General features: G+C 38.7%; 1 protein-coding gene across 2 annotated transcripts; it reads left to right on the plus strand.

Moving 5' to 3' along the window:
* Positions 1-1908: 1908 nt before the first annotated feature.
* On the plus strand, positions 1909-9280 carry LOC144656886 (trypsin-like). 2 transcript variants are annotated; one of them, XM_078517131.1, is made up of 6 exons: positions 1909-2718; positions 3275-3325; positions 4598-4648; positions 6124-6339; positions 6959-7203; positions 8678-9280. In XM_078517131.1, the coding sequence occupies exons 1-6, from the start codon at positions 2610-2612 to the stop codon at positions 8978-8980; spliced, it is 975 nt and encodes a 324-aa protein (XP_078373257.1). In that variant the 5' UTR covers positions 1909-2609; the 3' UTR covers positions 8981-9280. The 2 variants fall into 2 exon arrangements, with proteins under 2 accessions (XP_078373257.1, XP_078373258.1); XM_078517132.1 differs by lacking the exon at positions 4598-4648.
* Positions 9281-10959: the final 1679 nt, after the last annotated feature.

The raw sequence follows: 10959 nt of genomic DNA on the forward strand, positions 1-10959 counted from the left end.
GCAGTTTAGTGAGAACTATTACTAGTAAAGAAATATGAAATATTTCGGTATAGTATGTGTTAACATCTCGATTTGACAAAAACTAGGCGCGCAAGGTTGTATTGGGTAATGCACGCAAGGTGGTATCGGGTAATTCTGCTGTTGGTGTTCTGTGGGCTCAGGATGGACTGAAAAGACGACTGGGGACGACTCAGCTATTACAAGGTCTTTCATGCATCATCAGGCTAAAAATTCATTTATAAAACACTTGCTTCTATCGGCTTCACTCAAGTCAAGTATATTCCAATGCGAGTATTTTGTATCGCATCATTTGCTAATTTCTCCAAAGTTAAAATGTTATTCAGCAGTTTTTTTTTTCGGTACAGAACTTGATTCATCAGACACAAATCAACAACGTGGATCATATATCACAAATTGCTAAGCTATCTGTTACGAAACTATGATCTTTGTATGCATGATCCTTTGTGTTACACTAAGTGTGAAAATATTTCAGTCCGTGTCGCAGGATTTACGAAAGTAATCGCTCGTATCTGTCAAATTGTGGTTAGGCCATCCCAATAAAATGTTTCGTTTCCCATCGCCCCGTCTTTTGTGATGATGGGTCGGTCGGTCGGGCAAAAACAAAAAAAAAGAAAAAACACTTGGGTTCCAGAGAAGGCCGGGCTGCTAAGTAAGAAAGCCTGACTACAAAGTCAACTCGAAAACGTGGTCTTTTCGTTCGTTATTACTTATCAAATGTCTAAACAGTCTTTAAATGACGTAGTATCGATGTTTATTAAAGACAAAGACATCATATACCAATCGTTGTTAATAAAGCAAGATCGTGTGCTTGTAAATTGAAGTATTTGCTTCTTTAACTTGTGAATCTGGAATGTTTTTTTTTTTTTTACTTTTCGAAAAAAAAGGGTCGGTCGGGCGATGGGAAACGAAACATTTTATTGGGATGGCCTTATCCCAATCTCCCAAAGGAAATTCCATATATCCTCTGTAATTTCCATCACGTATTCGTTAGCTACCATGAATATAAGAACGTTGATTCAAGCAATTAAGTAGATTAAGTTTATAATTATACAGCAGTTGAGTGTGTTTCACTCCTTGAGTGTGCTCCGATAAGCCATGAGCCAGCCCCCGGGAGCCAGCTCAAGCATCGCAACAGTTCTACTCTAATCAACCCTCGGCCGTAAAAAGCGTGACATAGCAATAATCGGAAATATGATCTGTGACGTTCGCGCGTCAGGCGTGACGCTCTCCGTGCGTTACGTTATTTTCATTTCAGACCAAAAAGCCCTCGTATATAAACACATTATTACCGCTCCTATAAGCTGTTCATCAAAACCCGGAGAAATCATCATATGTAAGTTTTCTTTTTCTTCCTTATGTCATTATAACCTTCTTGTTTCTCTACCTATGTATTTCAATTTTCTATTTAGGCTTTTTTGTTGTTGTAACTTTACTTTATAGTTTCACCGTTTGATGTGTAATAAATCAGTTATACTGGAAAACAACTACACGTCTGGTTTATCCGGGCTAACTCACGGGAACGCCACATGATCTTTGTATGACCCTTTGTTGTTGAAAATATTGGCGCGATGAGTCATCATGACCTCATGATGATGATGAAATGCGTGTCGCGTGAATTATCAAAACATAGTTCTTTTTTCCATCTTTAAACATTTTTAGAAAGGCTTATTAATTCTAGTAACAAGCTTAAGTGATTCTGCTCTTGTATTCGCCTAGCTCCACAGGATTTACGTACTTCCATTTCAACTTGTACTTCGGAATTATTTACACATAGAAAGGTATTAATGTATTATGCCTTTTGGGCTAACATTTCACCAATCATATGACTGATATTACTGCAAGTTCAAAGTAGTATTTCTGATAGCGATCTTCATCATGTGAACTTCATCATGCAAGTTCAAAGTATTTATAGCAATCTTGCTGTATTTCTGATAGCGATCTTCATCATGTGAATTCCATAACATACCAATCTTGATATGCGTCTATGACTCTTGACTAAGCTATACCACTCTTGCTGGAAATCCCGGGGGGGGGGGGGCACTCCCTTATTAGGGCTTAACGGGGACGTGCGGCCCGATAGGGTATGGTTTTCAGGCATTTTTGTCTTGAACGGGGTATATATTTCACCCATTTTTGTCTTAAACAGGGTATCTTTGCATGGACCAAAGTTAAACAGGATAGGCTTATATGCCTGTAGAGGTGTAACAAACCGAATTTTCACAAATTCTTCCGTATTACTGACTCACGTTGATTTCGGCATTGATACTTAGCTTAATTCACGATCACAACAAGCCAGTGAGGTACTTGTTTATGTCTTATACGGGGTATCAAAAATTGGCATTCTGCCTTAAACAGGGTAGGAAAATCAGAGTTCAGGGTTTAGGAGGCCGGGCCGCACCTCCCTACCCGAAATTATGTCAAGTAACCCCCCCCCCCCCGGGCTGGAAATATAACAAACCTTGTTGTTATGTCCCTCTTCGCAAGTATACACACAGGCCTATATCAGAAGTTAGTTTAAATGGAGTTGTTGTTCCTCAGTCTTGTACAAACCTAGTTTGGTCACTAGCGCAAGACGTTCTTCAGTCAAAATGTTGGTCGCATCTAACCAGCTCTTCACAACTTTTGCTCTGTTTTTGCTTCTTTCCTTTACTGAGATTAGCCAAGGGAGGGGAAAACAACCAAGGAACGTAATTGATGGTATGTTTGGGTGAAATTTACTATTTTATTGATGAGAGTTTACTTCTCTAGCGTTTTTCAATTTTTGTCCTGTGTGTGTTAGACCAGTCCTACCCTAAGCTCACCTAAAAACCAACTTAAGAGCATTTGTTAAGAATGCCTTAAAAAAGTCTGAACGGAATTAGCTTCCAGCGAACTTTTATTGGGAGCTGACTCCGTTATCAGTCATCGAGTCAGCACTTCAGATGATGCCAGTTTACAAAATTACAAAAATGCATTTACCCTCCTCGCCTAGCTTCAGTATACACGGGCCTTATCTGGAAATGGGCGCTAGACTTGAAAGGAACGTTTATTTTAGTTTATTTAAAAGAAAAAAGCTTTCTCTAAATCTTTGCAGACCTTTTTTTTGTTTGGCGTTGGGAGTGATAATAAAGAATTTCGTAATCTTGCATTGAAAACAGATCAGTACTATCAGTTAACCTTATCAAATCACCAACAAATTTTAAAACATACTGTTGAAAAGCGTTTTCATTTAAGAAGTCTCTCGGTAATTTAACATTTTCTATACGTGTTTCAGATACTTTGAAGTCTTTTGGAGAGCACAAATTCAGAAACAGACGTCAGGCAGGTTTGTATACGAAGGCCTTTTTGTATAAACTAGAACAACCAAAACCTACGTCAAGGGCCATCGTTTTAAAATGTCCGTTCTGATACTCCCTGAGGTAACATTTGCTCAATAAGGTTTTGATGTGCTTATTTTTCGTAAGGCTTATTATCGAGAGGTTATTATCGTAAGGAATTTTGCGTTTGGGTTTATATTGTGAAGGGGTATTGCCAAGTGTGACTGAGGTACAAAATAATACAGAGCAGAACTTTCTTACATGCTTATGAAAAAAAAAACAAGGTGATAACCCTCTGATAGGTAAACTGTAAACTCATAAAATACAAAACAGTACAGGCAAAATTAAAACTCTTAAAGGAACAGCTGCGGCTGATAAAAACAATGCCTTAAGGGCCCATTACAGTATCTGGTTGCCAAGCTACGTGGTTGCCACGCAAGTGCAATTTTATTTCGGTTCGTTCTCGCATTCGTGATTCAGCTTATAGCGGCTAAATTTTACGTAAGTTTAGTTCATTTTCGGTTATAGAATCATTTTCTAATCACGTAAATTTGTTCTGCAGTAAACGCGAACTGGGTAACTGGGTAAATGGAAATAAAAAACGTTTGTCGTCCTAATTGATTGCAAAACATATACAAAGCCCGAAGCAAGTATCCGAAACCGCCGAAATATTTTTTAACAGTAGTGGCGTTAGAAAACATGCGAAGGTGCGGCGCTACCGTGTTTAGAAAACATATAAGTTTCTTGTGTAAAACTCAGTTTTTTGTTCTGGGTCACGTGACATTAGACGTGCCCCGATGACGTAATCAACTGGCTTCCACTTGCACTTTAAAGCTACTGTCTAAATTTGGTCAAATAAAAGCAGAGATATATCAAGTTACAGCCAATTGAATTTTTCCAAGCAACCGCCTCAAAAGATACTGTAATACTGTTGTCATTGGCCCTTAAAAAGCTTTCGAGCCCCCCTTGAATGCCTTTTTGTGGAGGAAAAAAATTAAACAGCATTACCGAAGTATAGGCCTTATGCATGATAACGTCATTACCTCAAAATTCACCATCAAGCCTCGTTTACGCGAATTATTCTTAACCCTCTGCCACCTTCATGCAGTTTTCACGCGGGTATTCTTTTCATCTTTGCTGCTTTGGGAATTCGTTCATGATAAAATTTGCAAGTTTGCGCTTGGAAAGCGAGGCTTGGTGGTGAAACTAGCCAGTCTGACGTAAACATGCATAAGGGCTATTACTATCTAATATTTTCAATCTGTGTTATATTCGTCTAGCTCCGTCGACTACTTTGTCACCAATAACTAATGGCACAGGCATTAATCAGGGTAAGAAAAATAACCAACACTTACCAAGAGTATAAATTGTCATTAAAATAAAGAATGTTTTTTAATATTTAAGGTGGCAATTTGTTTAAAACGCCTGCAACCACAATAGTCAAGAAAGAGCAATGCCAAACTAATTGTGATTTGACATTTGCACATTTGTCCGCACGTGCCGTATTTTTTCGGGCGCTTGACATCGGCAAGTGGTTCTCCCACGCTTAGTATCAATACAATGTTTTGTGTCGAGGTACTGATTGATTTATTTCAAAATAAAAATAAGAGGACAAGCGGTAGAATTACGCACGACTTAGGGCCTGTTTATATGGAGTAGAGTTGTCACTGGTAGGAGGGTTACCCTCTCCCCCGCGTTATCTTTTACCGAGCGTTTATATGAGAAAGTTGTCCCTGTTGACCGAGCCAAAACTTGGCCCTCTCGGTTCAAAAGACTGGCGAGAGTTATTTTGAAATATCTATTATGGCGGCCTTTTCTAAACTCAGGAACGCTGAAACATCGACGAAGACCATTTTGGACAAATTTACCGCCGACTTCGATGTTGTTTTGGCCGATTGCAACATTTGCGCATGCTCCGTAGGTGTCAACTTGTCCCTGGTAGGCGAGGCAAAAATAACCAAACTGTTTATATGAAAAAAAAGTTGGCTCGCTCCCAAGGGTCACCCTATCTTCAAAGCGAGTGACCCTCCACCCAGGGTCACCCTGCCCCCCGAGCCAACTTTGCAATTTCTCATATAAACAATTCGCAGCTATTTATAAAGAAACGTATGAAAAGCTCTCTCGCCCGGGGTGGCTCGGTATGGAGGGTAACCCTCCTACCAGGGACAACTCTCCTCCATATAAACAGGCCCTACTCAAGTATTATTATAAGAAATAGGAGCCTCTGGTTTTTATCATGTCATCCTAGATCTTTCTCAATCTCCTACATTCCTAGAGTGATTTCAGTAAACCCGTGAAATAGTTATTACGCTTTTAGATACTATTACACACAAATTTCATTGTTTTCTTTTGTTTGCTTTTGACTATTACGCACAAACTGGTAGATATTGTTTCACGGGTTAGATGAAATCACTCTAAACGTTTATAAGAAATTTAAGTGTTTTTAGTAGAGTTAAATGTTTAATGTTGGAAGATGTAAGTGAAGTAATGCAATAAGCATTTATAATTGTGAGTATTGTACTGTAATTATGCAGTGTAGGCAGTGTCTTTGCATTTTAGGCATCGCTAATAAAATAGTGTAAGTGGTGTAAGTGGTAGTTTTAGTTTTAGTGTAGGCTGTATCAATTTGTTATATTGTAACTTACAAAAGGAATAAAATACAAACAAGACGAGACTGTCATGCAACTCTCAGCTAGGATTTTCTTCCTCATGCATTTTGCACAAGCCACGTCCTACTTCTGTGACAATCTGAGAAAATAATCATAACAAGCAACTAATAAATGTACGTTTATGAACTGTTAACTAGGGAACGTGGAGTGTGGCAGGAGGAAGCCCGCTACCAGAATTGTAGGGGGCACATACGCAACACCAGGGTCTTGGCCGTGGCAAGTGAATTTGGACCTGCGACTGGTTCAAGGTCCTCATTGGTGTGGAGGCTCCATTCTGTCCCCGCACTGGATCGTTACAGCAGCTCATTGCTTTCTTTTTACAAATAATCCTGTGGATTTCACCGTATTCGTAGGTAAAAGACGCACTTTTTGGCCAGAAAAATGTCATATTAAATTTTAATGCACAAAAGTCGTTTTACTGCCAAGGTTTGAACATTTTTGTGGAGTTATTTCATTGGTTTATTTTAGTGTTGGCTATGGAAAATATATTGTCTCTTTTAAATTCTACTTGATAGCATGACGTACTACCCCAAGCATGAAAGACTGCAGAACAGCTTCTAACATTTCCGTGTGATATCAATGCGCAATGCTGCGAAAAAGCGCAAGGCGCGATACTCGCGGGTAAGACTCGCGGGCGAGTAACACGTTATTGGCATCTCTTCCCAATCGTACTCGAAACTTTCAGTCTCCCGGTTATAGCCTCTATCAATGTTAGACAAACATACAAAGTAGCCCTTCTTCTCATTACCAAACTAACCGGCTAATTGTATGTATCAAAACGATTTGTTTACCATTGTGACAGGCGAACATGATCTTGGTATAATCAGAGGGAAAGGAGCAAGTTATCCCAATCGACAAGATCATCACACATCCTGATTTTGACCCGGCCAGTACCGGGTATGACTATGACGTAGCACTGATCAAACTGCAGAATCCAATCCAGTTCAAACATTTTGTTTATTTCTGTTACAGGCGAACATGATGTTCATGTAGTGGAGGGAAACGAGCAAGTAATCCCGATCGACAAGATTATTCTACATCCCAGCTGGAATTGGCCAACTATAGACTATGACATTGCACTGATCAAACTGAAGAACCCAATTAAGTTCAACAATAACGTGAGACCTGTCTGTCTTCCCACAACAGACTTTGCTCCTGGAACTAATTGTTACATCACTGGGTGGGGATCGACAACAGAGGGCGGAAATGAATCACAGGTACTATAAATAATAATGGAATGTAATATTTTTGGCGGGGAATGGTTTCAATTGAACACGAGTTTCACCTCATAAACATAAAAACGTATAAATTAGAAGAGGTTGCAACATTCCTGCATTTTCGACACGCCAAATTAGTACAGCATTTGTTTGGCTGGTGGGAAGTCGATTTGCACTTGTAGACAAGTTTTAAGATGTCACCGACATTTTCGAGAAAAAAAAATGTCACGACAGGTTTGTACTGAACTGTCCTGCTTTTGGGCAAGGCAACGGCCCCTTTGAAGTTTTGTCCGTTTGGACAAAATTTGTCCCAGCCCAAACAAGTTGTTCGCCCTTGTTTTTGCGACAACTGTTTCATTGTTGTTTTATATTGTTGGACAAACAGTTTGCTTTAAAAAACGTTGTTCGCACTTCTGTTTTGCAACAATTGCCATACTAATGATGAAATATAGCAAGTGGTTCCAAATTTGTCCTCAATTGCGCGAATCGGTCTCTTACAACCCGGCCTGACCAATCGATGAAACCGATAATCGATGATAATCGATACCAATCGATAATAATCGATGCCAATTAATCGATTGATATTGGAAATCGATGACCAATCGATGACAGAAAATTTTGTGACTTTTAATTTCATCGATTTTCATCGACTGTCATTGATTTTCATCGATTATCATCGATTTTCATCGATCGTTTTTTTATTTGGCTTGAATCAATATAGGTGTTATTACATCACCTCAGTGGCTCTTAAAAGCGATCGATACCCTTATTTATTCATTTTCGTGATATACTGTTATGTCTGTTATGCAGCAAGGTTTACACTAGCGTATAGGCTACTTGAGAAGATGGTAGCCTTTGACTACGCACTTAATAACAAGTGTAACGTCCGTTGCTTTTCCCCGGCTTTATCCGCTTCTTCAGACATTGTGCGCTCAGCTCACAATCAGTTGTTTTAGGATTGCGAAAATCTATTTCTGAATATCCTGTAGAATTATCCTGGGATGCCCAAGTACGCCGCAAGGTATCGATAACAATCGATGAAAATCGATGAAAATCGATAGCAATCGATGACAATCGATGTAATTTATATAAGGAAATTTTATCTGTGACTATCGATTGGTCATCGATTGGCCGATGCCAATCGATATCAATTAACTAACCATTATAGATTGATATCGATTGATTGATTGATTTCCGATCATCGATTTTCATCGATTGGTCAGGCCGGGCTTACAACGACTACTTATACATTTACTTACAATTACTATTAAAAAAAAATGTTTTTTAACCTGTTCATTTTACAGACGGGCAGGTAAAAATTTGAATAATTTGTGCTTAGTGTTATTGTTTATCACCGCGAGGTACATTCTGGCACGATAACTTGTTGTGGCTACGGTAATCGAAAATATCCGCCTGTGATATAGAGAAATGAGCAAATTTTAAGGTGGTTTAAAGAAGGTTTACTTTTTTTTAGATTTTGCAGCAAGCAGAAGTTCCTCTTGTGTCACGTGACACTTGCCAGCAAGCATACAACGACACCGGATTAATCATTACAGAACGCATGCGCTGTGCAGGTTTCTCCCAGGGTGGAGTTGATTCATGCCAAGGAGACAGTGGAGGACCGCTGGTCTGCCCGAGAAATAACAAGTGGTATCTTATGGGTATCATCAGCTGGGGTGTTGGCTGCGCGCGCCCGAACAGATTCGGCGTGTATTCCGACATGATGGTTCTTACGACTTGGGTCGAGGAAACAATCAATGATAATCCAGTTGCATGATTATCTAATGTAGGCTGAGCTCTATAGGTAAAATATAAAAGGTCACAGAAAACTTAAAACACGCAGAAAAGTAGGAAGAAGTCGTTGTTTCATTTCGATGTTAAATTGAATATGCGAGTTCACGGCTTACCGTGAAAACGTCTTTCGTAAAATAAACGCTTTTAGCAATAAAAGAGGGAAAGTATTGTTAATTGTAATCATTTTCAAGCTTGTAGAATACTTGATGGTTTCTTTGTTTCAATGTGGCGGAAACGTATACGAGAACTATCTTGCAAGTTGAAATAAATAGTTTAAAAAGTGCTTGGCCAGTTTCCTGTTTTAGTTGCCCTCCTCCCCCTCCGCTTTTTTAGTGTAGTATTTTAGTAAAAGCAGTACCTTATCTCTGCTCACAAATATGATATGAGTTTTTAATTAAGTGTACCTAAAGCCTCTCTGAAAAGTGTTCGTTGGGTGAAGTGAAGGCTCACAAGCCTGAATAATCTTCTCTCAAACTAGGCTTTTATCACGAATGATAGTGTTATCAATACCTGACTTGTTTATACCATGCACTGTTCTGCACTGTTGTCTGTCAGTCTCCCTCCGTTAAAGTTATGTTTATATACGGGTGAAAGAGTTCTTTGGAGAGGGGGGCAGTCGAGGCAAGGACAAATATCCACTTAAATTCTGCAACCCCAAAAACAGACAAGTATCTGAAATAACTTTCAATATTGCGCAAGTAGATGGGATATTTTGTCATCGTGATCTGAAGTGAGGTTGTTTTTTTCTTTTACAAACACTAAGACAAATTTATACATAAAAGTACAAATAGTATATGAGTGAGAGACATTTATTTCAAGTGGATCTCAAATAAGAGTGGTTTTAGAAGGCGAGCGACAATCAGGTCACTATAAGCTGGCGGGTTCGAATCTTTCTGCTATTTCAGTTTTGTTGGTACAAATACAGATGAGAGTTATATACGAAAAACGAAGTACAATCGAACGTGTGTAATTCGCACCGCATTTCCTAATATTTCCCTTAGCGTTTAGAGACCAACACAGAATCCAAGGCGCGCCGCAATTTTGAGAAGAAAACAGAAAAAATGAATCCAAGTGTGACAATTTTGGACGTCATTTTCATTCATATAATAATACTAACTTCTCATCGCGAGTCCCGTAAAAGCAGACGTGCATGACATGTACACAATCGCAATCTGTCGATAATCAAAGATAGTACATATTATGGAGCAATACTCGTCTCCATGCTCGATTACAGCTTCTAATATACATCAAGACTCGTGATATGCATAAACTAGGGTGGGAACTGGGAACAGTGTTGACTATAAAACAACATTGTCATTAGCTAATATACAGTCTCTTGGAAAATAGAAGATCATCTCTGCAGTCGCTATATCTTTTATTCAACTGCATTAAGAACAAAGGGCCTAACTACATTTCAAACTTATTTGAACAACGTACCTTGCGTTGGTCACAACCTTGTCCAACCCTCATATAATAACAGATTTTACCATAATTCTTTTACATATAAAGTAACACACTTATGGAACCAACTGCCTGTTTACATTAAACAATCAACGAACTTGAACAATTTTCGCAAAAGGTTGAACACTTTTAATTTTGATAATTTTCAGACAAGCTGTAAGTGTAGCTATTGTTTATCTTAGATCCAATAATATTATAACCCTTTGATGTATTTTTGTCTTTTTATCCTTGTGCGTTTTTTAATCACTTGATCCTTTATACATGCAGTATGGGGTAAGGGGAGGGGGGGGGGGTGTTAGTTTTGTCCTTTTTATCATTCTATTTTTAATGGGTGGGATAAATTTTATATACTTTTAATAGCATATATTTTAGTGTACATTAATTTTAAGTCCTGCGTTTTATACATGAGCCTCTGGCTCGGACATTGAGGGAGACCTCATCCCACGTATGGACATTAAAATTGTATTGTATTGTGGGTGATTTGTATACTTCAGTATATAT

This window comes from Oculina patagonica, chromosome 6 (genome assembly GCF_052425735.1).
Source record: "Oculina patagonica isolate OP01 chromosome 6, crgOcupat, whole genome shotgun sequence".
NCBI classification, from domain to species: domain Eukaryota; kingdom Metazoa; phylum Cnidaria; class Anthozoa; order Scleractinia; family Oculinidae; genus Oculina; species Oculina patagonica.

Coding starts and splice junctions, on each gene's coding strand:
- LOC144656886 (XM_078517131.1), top strand. CDS start 2,610: ATGTTGGTCGCATCTAACCAGCTCTTCACAACTTTTGCTCTGTTTTTG. Junction 2,719..3,274: donor ACCAAGGAACGTAATTGATG/GTATGTTTGGGT, acceptor TACGTGTTTCAG/ATACTTTGAAGTCTTTTGGA. Junction 7,204..8,677: donor AGGGCGGAAATGAATCACAG/GTACTATAAATA, acceptor ACTTTTTTTTAG/ATTTTGCAGCAAGCAGAAGT.